General features: G+C 49.3%; 4 protein-coding genes across 4 annotated transcripts; 1 reads left to right on the top strand and 3 right to left on the bottom strand.

Annotated features, from left to right (window-relative positions):
- Window positions 1-2755: 2755 nt before the first annotated feature.
- On the bottom strand, window positions 2756-4567 carry FSL4 (Cytochrome P450 monooxygenase FSL4; the record flags this gene model as incomplete). Its single annotated transcript, XM_014684243.1, has 3 exons — window positions 2756-3946; window positions 4011-4283; window positions 4355-4567. The coding sequence occupies 3 exons, from the start codon at window positions 4565-4567 to the stop codon at window positions 2756-2758; spliced, it is 1677 nt and encodes a 558-aa protein (XP_014539729.1).
- A 1555-nt stretch (window positions 4568-6122) lies between these two features.
- On the bottom strand, window positions 6123-7601 carry BOT5 (Acetyltransferase BOT5; the record flags this gene model as incomplete). The annotated part of the gene is made up of 2 exons (XM_014684242.1): window positions 6123-7361; window positions 7422-7601. The coding sequence occupies 2 exons, from the start codon at window positions 7599-7601 to the stop codon at window positions 6123-6125; spliced, it is 1419 nt and encodes a 472-aa protein (XP_014539728.1).
- Window positions 7602-8228: 627 nt separating this feature from the next.
- ftmP450-2 (Fumitremorgin C synthase) lies at window positions 8229-9734 on the top strand (the record flags this gene model as incomplete). Its single annotated transcript, XM_014684241.1, has 1 exon — window positions 8229-9734. One exon carries the CDS (start codon window positions 8229-8231, stop codon window positions 9732-9734), a length of 1506 nt encoding a protein of 501 aa, XP_014539727.1.
- Window positions 9735-12189: 2455 nt separating this feature from the next.
- Window positions 12190-14165, bottom strand: aurF_0 (Aurovertin biosynthesis cluster transcription factor aurF; the record flags this gene model as incomplete). Its single annotated transcript, XM_014684240.2, has 6 exons — window positions 12190-12382; window positions 12535-12598; window positions 12677-13378; window positions 13450-13510; window positions 13578-13857; window positions 13936-14165. 6 exons carry the CDS (start codon window positions 14163-14165, stop codon window positions 12190-12192), a joined length of 1530 nt encoding a protein of 509 aa, XP_014539726.2.
- Window positions 14166-15389: the final 1224 nt, after the last annotated feature.

The raw sequence follows: 15389 nt of genomic DNA, 5'->3' as shown, positions 1-15389 counted from the left end.
CAAGTTGAATATTGATTGTCGAGTTGTGGATCATGTTACTCGCACCACGCATCCCCAACGCATACAAGTGTTGGCTTGATGAGGTGGTCTGATGAGGAGAGCAAGAACTCGTGTTCTTGGTGAGCTCTCAGCCAGCAGCATAGACCAAGAGAGAATGTGCCATTCGATAAAGCCACACTGGGCATTTGTAGAAAGCGCGGTGAATCCGGCGCACGCTCCCGTCGATGCCCAGTAAGACCTATTTTGTTGAAAAAACTCAATGAAATACTGGGGGAGCAACCTGGACCCAGCATCTAGCCCCCCACAATAATGTCTTTTTCTCGGCCCAAGCATCCAGTGATTTGATGGGGGAAGAAGATGGAGAGGGCATAGGAATCACTCTCCAAGAGGCCTGGAACCTTAAAAAGTCCAACATCGACCTTGACATATTCCAGCCGTCCCTACAGAGCAAGAGGCTTCAAAACAATACACAATGGCTCAATTGACAAAATCCATATTGTCAATTTATGGTGTTTTAGCGGCCTACAGCCTGGGATACTTCTCCTATCGCAATGGCTTCATCGACTTGGTTTCGGAAGCAAGCCAAGAATGGCTCGACCCCCAGACGCATCTACTGAAGGGACCACCAACGACTGGTATTCCATCTCTTGATAATACCTTAGCAAGCCTGTTGGTTTTCTACACGCCCGTGCTTGATGGGAATTTCCCCGGGCTGAGTCTTTTATTTCTGAATTGTTTTGGAATGATTACGCTATCCCTCGTCTTGGTTGCTCTGGAGTCATTGAGGCAGGGAAACAGAACATTGTGGGCATTCCTATCCGTGCTATTCTTCCTTCCTTTGATGATTCTAAAACCTTGCCATTTAGTTCATTCTTTCTGGGTCCAGCTGTGTGGGGAATGCTTGCGGTTCTGGCGACGCTCGCCATTTCGATACCATGGTATCTCATAATACACCTCGCGATTTCCAGCACAGCGTCTCACCCCACCATTGAGAATCTCTCCGTTCCAGTCCATGAGTTGAAAGCCCTGGTTGTCAACATTATAGTAGGGCTCATTCTGCCAACTCTGGTGGTCTTGTTGCCAGAGGGGATAACTCGGCCGCTATTCACGAGACAGACGGCGATAGCTGTATGGCAGCTGTGGCCAATCTGGAGCACAGCAGTGCATTTCATGGCCAAATGGTTTATTTCCACAAGGCCCGCTAGTAGTCCGAGTCGCGAGTGGGAGAGGACCCGAACTGCATTTCGTTTGGTCTACGGGTTGACAATGGCAGTCGCAATCACCACGCACATCGCATCATGGGCAATTTCGCTCACTGCTGCTTATGCTCTTTCAAACAGCATGGCTGCCGAAACTGTCCAAGCACTTCATCCTACAGCAGTTTTTATGAATACTTGGCCCTGGTCGCCCATCAAGGCCGACTCTGTTGGTCAAGGGCTTCTCTGGATGATACAATGGGATAAGTTTTTCTCCGTCGGGGCCATGTACTTGTGGAGTCTCTCCTTATACAGAGCTGCACATGCAGCTCAAAGCAAGAAGATTGACTGGTATTACTTTGCACTCAAAACAACCGTGTTTTGTATGGTATCTGGCTTTACAGGTGCCACGATAGAGTTACTTTGGGAAAGAGAAGAAATGATTTTGGAGGCTGGGCGAGGTAATGAAAAGAAAAAGTGATGACAGGGTGTCAGCCAATCAAGGTGTTATAAAAGATCAAGGATAATAGCGCTGAAGATGCTAATTAAAAGCACTTGACCTAATTTTACTTTCCCCACTTACCCTTGCACATCTAGTTCGCATAATTACGCCCGGGAGACTTACATGGACCAGGGAATAGATGTGGAGTCCGCAGTGAGCGAATTTGTTGAGAAAACTCAATCAACTGCCGTTGTACAAAGGCTGTAATGATTCCGGAATGCCAGCTGTATGCTTAGCTCAAGAGAATTTAGTAACGAGAGGCTAAATCGAAGCTTTTTTTCCTGCCTTGTTTTCCCTTTTTTTTATTATTTCTTCGGGGCTAGCACCCGAACCCCCGGTCATCACTTTGTTCGAGCATAGGCTATATTAATTGTCTATTTCTAAAGATGTAATCTATCTCTTGGTCCCGGGAAAGTGCAGAATATATGGGCTTAAATAGTTAAAAATGAAATGGTGAAGTTCCCCAGATAATACACAATCCAGTCGCTCAACCCGTCATACCACTACATAAGAAAGACCCAAGAAATGCTCTCGGAAGTTCAGGTTCAAAACCGCCTTCTGAAGCGTCAACCCCTGAATTTTATATCCCCATTGTTCAGCCCGGACGAAACCCGTGACAGGCTGGATTGGCAGAATTGATGGGCTACGGCTGAACTTCAGGCAGGACTTGACGTTGGAGCGGTTAAAGGGGATTAGGAGGGACCACCACTCAGTACTCCAAGGAGGAGCAAATTGGATGACCGGCCAGAGTATGAATTGTAATCTGAGAAATCTATGGGAAATAAGTACAGGTGACAGATTTCATACAATTTGATGGATCAGCAACAGCTGCTTGCAATCGCAAGAGAGAGACAGCTACTGGCAAGTCCCTGGTCTTAGGGTATAGATAAGATCTCTACTGCCAATTCATGCGCTTTTCAAAAATACAATGGCAACTTTACTATGCCACTTCACCTGGAAAAAACGATACTCGGTAGTATACTTTGAAGCACAGATAATAGTACGATAACGCGTATAATACTTAAGCAGGTCTGTAAAGAGCCGACGCTGGGCCAGCCTACTGGCTATCCAGCGGCAGGCACTTCTCCAGGTATATACGGATACCACCGCTGGGCGATATGGTGACACTCTGGTCATACTCGATTTTGTAGTCTGGATCTTCCAGCTTAAACCTAAACGAGCCGACAAACGCCGCGGTCAATATTGCGAGCTCGGCGCGTGCAAAACCGCCGGCAATGCAGCCGTGCGGGCCTTGTGAGAAGGTCATTAGCGCGTACGGGCTCGCGGCGCCGCCCGAATTGGCCTGCCCGGGTGCCATCCAGCGATCTGGGTTGAAGTCGCCGGCGTCTGGTCCCCAGAGCTTGGGGTCGTAGTTGACGGCCTGCGGAGCGATGAGGAGGTTGGTGCCGCGGGGGATGAACTCGCCTTGGATGTAGCCGTCGGCATAGTCGGAGACGCGGAGGGTTTGCGGTGCCGGCGGAAAGCACCGCAAGACCTCGCTGCATACCGCCTTGAGGTACGGTAGCGCATCGATCATGGCGGCCGTTGGTGTTGTGGCTCCTTGGCTGCCCTGGTCTTGATCAGGAAAGCAGGACACGGGAAGGCCAGCGTGTATCTCGGCACGCAGCCGCTCCTGCACATGCGGGTGGCGGCTCAGGGCGAGCATCACCCATTGAAAACTGGTCGACGTGGTCTCATGGCCGGCGGCCAAGAAACTCATTACCTGATCGACCATGTTGTCGTTGCTGAAGGCGTCGTCGCTTCGGAGCACCTGCGAAATGATGTCAACACTCTTGACTTCCGGCTGCGAGCGAAGTTGAAGACGCTTCTTCTCGATGATGCCAGTCGTAATTCTACGGACATATTGCGAGTTGGCTGTGAGGATGTCGTTGTACTCGGAAGGCAACCGCGAGATAATGCGCGGACTAATAAAATTGTCGATCTGAGCAAAGTATTTGAAGTTCTTGGGGAGCGGTAGAAAGAGGTTGCTGTACGCAAGCGCGAGGTCGTTGTCTGGATTCCGCAGCGACTGGAAATCGCAGCCCATTCCCGTCACGCCGATGATGTCCAACGTAACCCGGCTGGCCCAGTCCTTCATGTTGATCACCTTGTTGTTGGGCTTGCCATCTGGCCCGGTAATCTCCTTGTCTAGACAAGACACAAGCTCGGCGGCCTTGAGCCAAATAGATGGGTAGAGCTCTTTGATATGGCGGTAGGAAAACGCCGGCATCAGGTGCTTGCGTTGTCGCTGGGGCGCACAATATCAGCTTTGAAAGAGGGCAGCACCATCCCATAAGACGGGGTCTACTCACACGATGCTCTTCTCCCTCTGAGCAGGCGAGCCCCTCGCCAATAAGGCGGGAGACGTTGTACTTGAGCTGGAAAGTCTTGGTGAATACATAGGGGTTCTGCACAAGCACCTCCCCAAAGGCTTTGGGTTCGGTTAGCAACAAGCGTTCTTGGCATAGGAAGTCGTAAACTCTAATCACTCCATCATTTGGAACCGTCTCGTTGATCCTTCTAAGCGTCATGCCTATAGGCTCAGCGAAGTGGGGAGGGCAGTTTCCCCAAAGCCATGAGCGTTCCTTGTAACAGTGTAATCCATTAGTATAGCTAGCGGAGTTATTTCTCTATGGCACGGCGGGTTATTGCCTACCTTTGGGGTTGGAATATGACGGAAGCGACTAAAGTATTCGGGGTACAGGAATATGGAGTAGAAGACGCGCAGAATACAGAGCACAGTGAGCCACATCATCATTGTCATGATGCGTGAACCGAATATGCCCACGCTGAGATATTTGGTGAGAAGGAACGGAATAGCCACGTTGTAGACCAGGAACCGGGACGGTGCTCCCAGCGCTCCGAACATGGTGAACCATCTGCTTGCCATGAGTGATGCCTCGAATACTGTCTCCCTGGATACACCCCCCAACAAGAGAAAAGCGCCGTTGATTTGTATCGCTGGCGTTGATGACCAATATATCTGGGCCGCCGCCGTATCGAGAGCGGCTGTCAACTGTCTGATTATTAAGTCGCCGCTCACACTGTGTAACTTGGATGGAATATCCCGGTACAACTTGGCGACACAGCGACAACTAAGAATAGTGCGGGAGATAGAGACTGGTAACGAACGCTATGAAAGAATGGAGGTGTTTGGAGCGCCAATGAATAATTTGGCCAAGTCGGACAGACTGCTGGTTCAGTCTGCCTAAACCAGAGGGAGCAAACGGGAAAGACTAAAGCGTTCAGGGTCAACGATTAGACTTAGGAGCCTGCTCCTTGTCGATGCCGCTGCATTTTATAAAAATGTCCCAGGCTTCACAGAGCTTATTTCTTGGACCCACCACGCGACTTGATGAGGCGGTGGTTGTGGAATTTATGATCTGGCTGCGTGTGTAACGTTCTATGGCCTGGCATCACATTGACCGCCAAACACTCAACACGAGGCTTGCTGTAGCCGAGACATGACCAATGAAGCAGCATAGTGACGGTGGTGGCTATCTCTCCTCTTCCAACAACCGTTTCACGTCCACACGGAAACTACGACCCATGGCATATAATAACTTGGTGCGTCCGTCAAAGTGTGCGATGAGCTTCTCCGGAGCCATGACGGGAAGTGGGCGGTTTTCAGGGCGGACTTTGCCCGGCCCGTACAGGACACAGGACAAGTTTTCCCATGTTGGCATCAGCAGGCCAAGCACGGAAAGACCTCATCATTCGGAAGTATCTGCATCATGATTATATACACTCGGCGTCTGTGGCGTCTGTATCAACCCGTATAAGCTCGTAGTAGGCCACATCCGTGGCAATGAAATGACAAAGGCAGTATGACGATTTACGCGGTTGATGGTGGCGCCTCCGTGGACCAATGGTGCGCAAGAACAATATAATTACACACTAGACAATCTATACAATCCCGTATCACGTACTGTACTGCGAGTATCTGCATTAAAGGCCAAACAAGAAGGAGAAAATACGACAAGAACAGAAGAGCTCCAGAACTGGACGCACTTCATCCCGCTTGGTAACATGTTACGTAGTTGAAAGATTTCATTGATGTTTTTCAACAAATTAGCGCAACTGGCCTGGTTGACGCAAATCCACCCGCGAGTGGATTTACGGGGGAGCCCTCGCATTATACGATGCGAATCTCTGCATGGCGATGCAAAGTTGTGATTACGCTACAAATGAGAGAATTATTCCCGTTGGTCGCGTGGCCTGATGCTCAATCCATCTTGTGCGACTTGGGGCACATGACATGGATCGATGGAGATTTCTCCGCGTACACGGGATATGGAGACGAATGACAACTGGCCTCGGAGCCTGAGGCTATTATAGTATACTGTCTGCTGGTCCAATGTACAACCGCGTGGTAGGTGCTGGATGACAGAAACGGCCAAGTTTCCTTCGCCACGCAACGCTACCTATATGCCGTCCTTGAATGTATTCATGATGGCCTCTATTCTCCCCCAGCGCCGTCTCGTGGTGGAGGCGGAAAGCCAGTAGTTTCCTGCCAAGTCTCTGCCAAGAATAATGAGCACGTTGGAAAGAATGGCGCCGTGGAAGCAGCACTGCACATAACATGGTCGCCCTCGCTCAGTAGGGGGACGCGTCGTGTCAAGGCGGGATGGGACAATGGCGGCGGAAAAGTCAAGGTCAAACACTCTCGCCTGGGTCCAGTTTGTGCAAGTGACGACGTGCATGTTGGCGCTACCAAACAGCGGAGGCAGTTTAGCAAAGCATTTCCGCCATATGGATGCGTATGCTTCAATCTGCTCTCGCCGGCGCGACTCGACGATGCATTGACGGATTTGCAACGCTACAAAGCCGAGTGGCTTGCTCAAAATGTCCCTTGCCGGCATCAACAAATGGGCAAAGCCAACGGCATTACAAAGATATGGCCTGTTGGGGGGCAGCAAGGTAGGGCGCCATCCGAGTGCGTTGGTCAGGTTGACGGGTTTGCTCGAATCTGCTGCCAAGTGCGCGGTATTCAGCTGCGCCCACCAGGCGAAGAGGACATCGCCTTCTGATACAAACGGCTTCTCGGGGCCTTTACTAGCGGCCGATAGTCCATCGAGCGCCTCCTCACGAACCGTCTGTAGATAGCGAGCCGGAACACAGATGATGCGGCTTTGCTGCCGGTATAGGAAAATCTCCACCAAGGTTCGAATGCTAATCAGGAGCAGGGAAACCCCCAGTAGCTGGAGCTGGTGGAGTTTGTGCAACTCGGTCGGTTGACGACCCAGATCGGTCAAGGGGTTCTCTTGGACGGGATACGGCTTCTCGACGTTGTCTGACCGGTCCTGCAGTGTCAATGACCACGCGCGCAGCATCTCACCCATGCCCATGAAGTCGAACAAGGTATGGGACCAAACCAGTGTCATGACGGTCGAGTCGTCAAATGAGACGATCACCAGGCTGAGCTGCGGCTCGTCCCTTTCCAGATAGTGGCTCATCTTTGTTGGGATGTCGGGGTTGTCCCACAGGCTGCGGAACTTGTTTGGGTCCATCATGACGGTTGGCTGTGTCTTCATCCGTGGCAATTGTGATGCAATGGGGTGCTCTGCCCTACCCATGGCATGTTGGGATTGATACAACTTGAAAGCTGGACGGCTTTCGGTGAATTCGACGGGGATGTGATGCTCGAGACCCCCGGTCTGTTTCTAAGGACAGCTAGTAAGACCATGGCTCGGAGGGCACCAATCTCAACAAGAAGGACTTACATTGCGTCTCAATCTTGCCCCAATTTTGTGCCATCCCTCTTGCTTCAGCAAGCTGTTCAGACTAGTGCACAGTTTGGAAACATCGAGGACGTCGTTGAAGAGAAACATGCAGTATAGGATGGAGTTGCGGACGACGACGTCGTCAAATTCCCCCAGAGCGAAAACCTTGTCAGTCGCCATGCTGGCGTCTTGACCACAAACATTTATGGCTCGGATAGCCGTCAAGTTGAGTCAGGCGTTGGAGGCCAAGGCGGCCCTGAGAAATGCAGAGGAGCATTCTGATGCTGATTGTTATATAGTACCAGGCCAAGCAAGTTGTTGTTGTTGTTGTAGTAACATGCCAACTGTTACGAGTTGTGTCAACCGGCGTCTGACTCATGTTGACCCTTTCTTGGCAGGTCGCCTGATGAGGGGGTTCATGGAGAAAAGTCAACGAAATCAACATGAAGTGGGGGTCGTGGTTGTCCACGCCTTTCATCTATCAGTAAATGTAAGCAGGATTCAATTGCTCAGTCTTGACACCCTTGCTAGTGTCAATATAAAGTGCCGCGTCTCGTCGGATTCGCCATCATGCCATCGTGGCCGGGCAAGTACGCATTGGCTCCAACATACAACACATAACATATAAGTAGCCGAGTTCAATATCAGTCATGTTGGCATTCGCCGCTAATTTCTATTCATTGCCAACACAATAACTTTGACCCTGGTAATCGCGACGGCAAGAGCCATCTAGTGGTTGCAATCTCTCGTACATACCAAGCCATAGTTTCCCACGTCCACTATTTGGCTCCCGCCCATCTCATCACCATGGCCTTAATTTACGCTGGCGTTGCTCTTGTCCTTCTACTTGCCTATTTTTATAATGCGCAGTCCAAGTTGCCGCCCGGTCCCTCCGCAATACAGCTTCTGGCAAGCATGCTTCTGTCTAGGAACTATATCTGGAAGCAGTTTCAACAGTGGCACAAGAACTATGGCCCCGTCATTTGCCTCAGGATTGGTCAGGTAACCATCATCAGCATCGGAGATCGGAAAGCAGCACATGCCATACTCAACAGGAGAAGTCCGATATATAGCTCTCGCCCCCGGATGGTGGTGGCTGGAGAGTGCATTACCAAAGGCCTGGCTCCGGTCTTGGCTCCATATGGACCCCAGTGGATTCAATTTCACAAGATACACACGACGCTTCTGAACGCAAGACGATGCCGGTTGTATCGCCCCCTTCAAGAGCTGGAAAGTCGTCACCTTCTTTTCAACTTGCTGTCAAGCAATGATTTCCAAACAGAGTTTCACCGCTACGCCTCCAGTTTGATGTACTCGTTGGTCTACGGCAAGCGATTTGTCTCTGCCGACGACCCGGAACTCAAGGAGATTCGACACATGGTTGATGTTACTTCGCAGGCTATATCGTTTGGCACTTGGATCGTCGACATATTCCCTATTTTCAATTGCCTACCACGATCCCTCGCCAAGTGGAAGCGTGTGGGAGATGACATTCACAATAGGCAGACTGAGCTTTTCCAGCAAAACACCACGGCCGCTCTGAATAGACCTTCGTGGAACCTGACCAAACATTGCATGCTCGAGCCGCCCGTGCCCGTCTCCCCCAAGGAGTACATGTTTGTATTGGCAGAGTTTATAGAAGGTGGGAGTGATACAACCGCTGCGGCCCTCATGGTTTCAATGCTTGCTTGTGTAACTCGCCCGGCTGCCATGCACATGGCGCAGGAAGAGCTGGACAAGGTTGTTGGTGATGATCGCTTGCCAAGCTTTGACGACCTTCCCAATCTCCCGTACATGACAGCCTTTGTCGAAGAAGTCCTCCGTTGGCGGTCACTCACACCCGCCGGAGTTGCCCATGCTCCGATACGGGACGATACCTACAATGGATACTCTATACCAAAAGGAACCTGTATCATAGCGAACCATTGGTCGCTGGACATGGATGACGATGCCTTTGCCAACCCACAAAGTTTTGTGCCCGAAAGATGGATAGACAACCCCAAATTACAGGGACACTCGGCATTTGGTTTTGGCAAACGATCTTGTCCTGGTCAGCACCTCGCCCGGGCCTCTCTCTTGCTGGGCTTATCTCGATTGTTCTGGGCTTATGATATTACATGGAAACAAGATCAAGGGTGCTCTCCAGAAGCTGTAAATATGATTAACGGCGCTGTTTCGAGGCCAGCCTCCTTTGAGGCTGTATTCACCATTCGCAGTCCGGCTCGTAGGAGGGTAGTAGAAGAACAGTTACCTACCGAGACCGAGCTAGAACCGGTATTGGACTCAATCCACCAATCCATCTGCCACGAATGAGAACCCAGGAATAGAGTTAAATGTGGCATTAGTCCTTGATCGGAGCTATCTGTCGAGCTGTTGGAGGACTCTTTTACAGTTTATGATGAACTTGAATAGCTAGCATTGTCAGGGCGCTCTATAAGGCTTCTAACCACCACAAATCTCCATTGAAGCAGCTTGTGTAGCAGCTAGCGATTCAGATGCGGTGTTTTTTTCGACGATTTATCCGTTGACGCCACTATTATCAATAATGCGCCCACCATGTGTAATAGACATGGTTGAAAGAGTAGTATCAATAAATTTGGTTGCAAGACCTTCCTCGCAGAGAGCTGAAACAGGCTGAGAATAAAACAGATTATAATTTAAAATATCTAAATACTACGGGAATTTAACTAAATACTATATATATAAAGTTGCTCCTTACTTTAGTTGATTACCCCTTTGACGCTATATTGCCAACTTATTAGCTATATATATTTCTCTCTACAAAAGTGTAATTATTAAATCTATTCACACTTATTTGTTAAGTTTATTAAAGAAAAGGCTTTATTTTTTTAATAGCATAAGTCCTCCGTAATATTTTATTACCACGCTCCAAATAGTAAGTGCTCGCAGCCAAGTTGGATATATTACAGGACGGGACGAAATCTTTAGCGCCGTACGCTTTTTCTCTTAAGGGCTTTAAGGAAAACTAAGAACCTTTAATATTAAAGTAAAGTATTAGCTGAATACGAATATTGTTCTAAGCCCCTAAATACTAGGCCCTTGTCACAAAAATCCCTTGGCTAGTAGTACGCCTTAAACCTACTCTAGGGCGCCGATAGGCGATGCCGAATCCAATTCAATTCAATTCAATTCGAGTCTCGGTCTTCCACTCTCCTATGTAAAAAGTTTTTCCTCGCAGGGTGCTATTAGCAGCCCGATAGTAGGGTGAGGATTCACTGGTCGCGGAGGTTTTTTTCTTGCCGCTGCTCCCGCGCTCTGTCCTGCAGGTCAAGTGGAGGTCAACTGCATCCGGAAACCGTGCATGCGTTGTTCCATTGACGGCAGCAACCCTACTTGCCAGTCGTGGTAGGTGGCGTCCTCCCACTGCGGACGGAAAATACATGTACAAGCAATCAATCAATCAATCAATCGCAATCTCGGTCTTGGTTGGCCCAACACACTCCTGGGCGCGATTGGACCCACTTCTCTGGTTATGGCGTCGACTCGTAGTCCTTGTATTATCATCGCGGACTGTAGACATAATCCTCTTTGAGTGGTACCCAAGTGTGTGTTCTCGGTAACCACCGGACAACGTCTAGGCTAGTTCCACCGATACACTCGAGCTGAAACATGGATTATTCGCCGTGATATTGTGTCACCGTATTTTGACACCTGGCCAAGACTTGATAGGCTTCTTGTTTTCCCGTGCCCCCTGTTAATGCCAGCAGCTTGTAGTAAAGCCTGGTAGGACCTCCACCAACCCGGAGGTAATTCGTACGACAGAGACATGGAGCGACTGGGTATACTAATATCAAATCCAAGTTCAGATCATTGTCATATTACATTATTTGCTAAATAACTCAATTAACGGATAATAGCTCACAAGTACCTTACCAATCAATTCAATTTAATCAACCCGACCAAATTTATCAATATCTGCAAAGCTTGTAGCAGATTTTCTTAAATAGCTGCTGTAGAACCACCTTGACAGCCTTTCCTATTCCTTCCATGTTCCTTCAAATTCCATAGCCGCCACAGCCAACCGGTCGACCATTCCGTCCGACCCGTCAGACACAATAATCAGCCTTGATGGGCTAGATCAACAAGAGCAACAGCGACGAACCTGCCAGGCGGTATCTGCAGGACGACTTTACAATCAAGAAATCTCGCCTTTCAGCATCTGCAAGAGCTCTGCCAAGCGAGCACGTAATATCATGAACACCAGCAACAGCTAGCTTGATATCAAAGCCAGCACCAGAAGGTGCAGTTATCGCCTGATCGATCGAGACTGTTTCAGATACCGGGTACGATAAGCTTAGTATCGGGCCGAATAGGGCGGCCGTCAAATCTAACCGCCTCGGCCGACCCCGGTCCGAAGATTCCAACAGCCCGACTACGAGCTTCTGTCCCCTCTACCCGAAAAAGTCTACCATCACAGCTCTGACAACTACGTAGCAGCAGTTTCAAGACTTAGCGGTGAGCAGCTGCTGCTTTCGAATAACACAGACTTGTTATCGGCTGCTGTTCTGACGTGGGCTGCTGTGAGAGCTCTGGGTATTCTTTCAACATTATCGTCACGTTATGAGATTTGCTATGAACTAGTGTTCTCTGTTGAGTGATTGGTTATTGTTCTCTCTAATTTCTAAAAGGGCTTATGTATGTTATTCGTCTCCCGTAAAAAGACTTCTTAGCTAATTACCTGATAGAGTCAGGACGGCTGGCTAGACCTTTAAACTGCTGATATCAATGGTTTTGTAACATCCAGAAATTACGACGAGTCTGGTTGTTCAAGGAGAAGAGGTAGCTTTATCTGAAGATTGTGGCTTTCGTATCCGTGGTTCAGGAACAAGCTCTGTGCGATTGGATTGACCTTGTTTAAAATGTCAAGCAAACCCGTCCTGGAGTTTTTTATAGCCCGCTCTATATCCTTGATTATCTTGGCGGTGACGGCGGTATTCTTCCTATGATTCTGGTTTAGTAAAAGTCTCTAGTATAGGTATAGGCGCGAAAAGAGGGGAAAGCACTATACATTATTCCTGCAAACTTTGATGAGCATAGAATCAAAATACTAGGCCCAAGAGGTTCTACTAGCATCCACCATCTCTTTCCATACCGTTTCCTATCGTGAAATTTAGCTCGCATTTCAGATTTTCTTTGAGAGTTGGCAGAAGCCCATTCTGGATATGTGTTACTAATAATATCATCAATCAAGCAACTAATACCCCCTCTTCCCACCCCTGTAATTGGCTTCTCACTGGTGCTTGTGCGGCTTTTCCACGTGAGGCAAGCCTTTTCATACTCCAGGTGAAGCATAACCATGGCCATTCTGCTTCTGATAGCATCATCTCCCATTTGTCTGTCTAACCGGCATATATTCCAATATGCCTTTTGCAAGCTTTCGTAGCCGTGCGCGCCCTTTGCTTTGCTCGGAGGCCAGACTGTACGCCAAATACCATGTTTAACCCAGCGTGGCAAGTTTGTTTCTAAAAATTCGACATAGTCGGCTCGAATACATACGCGTAGTGCATAGTTGACTTTGAGCAAAGCTGCATCAGAGGCACTAGGTGTACCCTTGACTGAATCGTATAGTGTGTTGCTAACAGGAGAATGTGTGTCGCCAACAAGGCAACCTTCGGGTGAGTCGAAGTCGGATATTGGAGTGTCTCCAGAGGTGGATAGGGCGTCATTGTTTTCAGCACGCGGAGCCCGCGGCTCAACATTTCCGACAGTTCCGGAAGTTTGTAGGGAGCTGTCAAATTCCACAAAGATGGAATCCCCAGGAGGACCGGCAGAGCTGAGAGACCGGGTATTTTGCATGATGTGTGTCATCTCAGTGGGTTGATTGTGGCAAGATGTGCCCATACCCCCCCCCGTCAAGTACGCACAGCCATCAAAGTCGATCAAATCAAAGTCTGGTAATGGCAATGTGCAGTCCCCCGATGAATCCTTACTAGAGGCTATTAACTGATATTAGAACAAGTTGCAAGTGCGGTTCATGCTGTCCCCTGTTGGTGTAACGGGCCCTTACAATCAGTCGTTTCATGCACTGCGTGACCGGTATCTGCTAACCCTAGGCCGGCGTTGTGTGCCTAGAAACAAAGCATCCTGGTTACTTCCACTCTGGAGACGACGGTAGTATCGGGGCCGGGTCCAAACCTGGGACAAGTCAACATTAGTGGTGGCCAGGGAATTTCGCGTGCCGAGCCCCAGCCCAGTCCCATATCTAGGGATCTGGGCATAAACGATAGCATTCTCGTGGCTATTAGCCTCGTAATCAACCAGTATATTGTTCGTCATGGCGGGAGTCGTAAGCCCTGGTTTGTATGGATCCGTGTTTGTGGTTCCGCTATTTAAAGCTGAAACAAGGGTGGAGCAGTTGTCTTGGAATACTCCCACATCAAAGCCGGTCGATTCGGTCGATTTCCATCTGCCTTTACTGTAAATGGAGTTAATTCACGTAAGTGAGTTAGTCATTCAGGGGCGGGAGTTGGCTATTCCCAATATCGAGGCTTACATTGGGGATTGCTCATGCTCAAGGACCAGTACTGGTTTGACCGAGATGATATCTCCTTCGACTACTGACCGGTATTGAATTCTGAACGGACTGAGCCGGCTGGCGAGAGTATCGAGAGCGGTGACATCACCTTCGTCAAGAAGCGACCTCGTTGCCTCGATGAAGTAATATGCATTGTCTAAAATCGGCGGAGAAGTGGACAAGGACTCGTTTTGCGCAGAGCATTCCATACTGAGCATCGAGTGTGGGCCTATTCGTTAAGTGTCAACGGGTTAGCTGGCGCTGCCGTATATACATTTGCAAGTTATGTCTGGGGGATAGCACCTTGAATATATATTTGTTAACGTGACTAATCACGGCATATGTTTTATATACCCCAAGGCCAGGATAAGCATATCTACCGCACAGGCTATGCCGGAAATTAAAGTTTAGCTAGCAATGCGAGTTAAACTCCGTATAGGAATGAATAATCCCTCAAGGTACACTCGCCCTGTAAAGCCAGACGTGTAAGAGCAGATATGCGAAGTATTCGGGACCAGTCGTAAGTTGGTGGGACTTTTACGAGGGGTCTTTTAGCTGTACAGGAGACATGTATGCGGAAGGTCGGAAAGTAACATCATATCATTCTATGCCCAGCTGCTACAAAGAGCCAAGAGACGCCATGCAACCCTTGCCAGGTAAGGCTTGTAGTCTGACTCATACACTTAGTCTCGGGCTGTGTTTGCCATGTACACTGCCACGACTATATCGAAGAAATGTCTGGATAGTGTTTGGCTAAGGAGATGCAAAGGGCTAATTGTGTCAACCTTGAAAACCACAACCGTCCGCGCGAAGACGGATGATGGGAATCAATTTCTGAGTGCCCGAGAAGCGCACAGGCACGACAACTGGGCAAGTTTACCATGACTAGTTGGATCGGCAAGGCCTCTGACACGGTAGATTCCGGACCAAACGGAAGAAGACTCTATTTTGGCCGCTAAAAGCCGGGGTTGAGGAGAACTTGCGCAACAAGGATCAAATGACGCGTTGCCTGTAGTGTGTGTGCTTGGTATTGATCTCTGCCGACGATTCGGAGATATGGCAGTTTCTGCAATGCCGGGACACAGGGCTGGGATGATTCCATCATGGCAGTTGCATTATACCGTGATGAGGGTTTCTGTACAGTCGTATCGCACGTTGCACTGATCCACTGGTCCTGGCCGCCGGATTTGATCGGTGCAATAGCCACCGGTCAATCGGCCATGTGCCAACAATGAACCACTTGGCCCGAACCAACGAGCGTGTTTGCCGAACAATATTACCACGGCCCTAATTGCAAGGTTGCTTAGCCCACAGCCAAGCTATGACGACGGTGGTGAAATTGGCAGACTGCTCGACTGCAACTTACTAGCAGGGAGGGCAAAAGTCCCGAGGGCCGACGAGGTGGCAGGTCCCGCCGCTTTATGACTTTGTGG

The sequence above is a fragment of the Metarhizium brunneum genome, chromosome 2, assembly GCF_013426205.1.
Source record: "Metarhizium brunneum chromosome 2, complete sequence".
Lineage (NCBI taxonomy): Eukaryota > Fungi > Ascomycota > Sordariomycetes > Hypocreales > Clavicipitaceae > Metarhizium > Metarhizium brunneum.
Note: the sequence above shows the minus strand (reverse complement) of the source record. Positions and strands in the feature narration are given on the sequence as shown.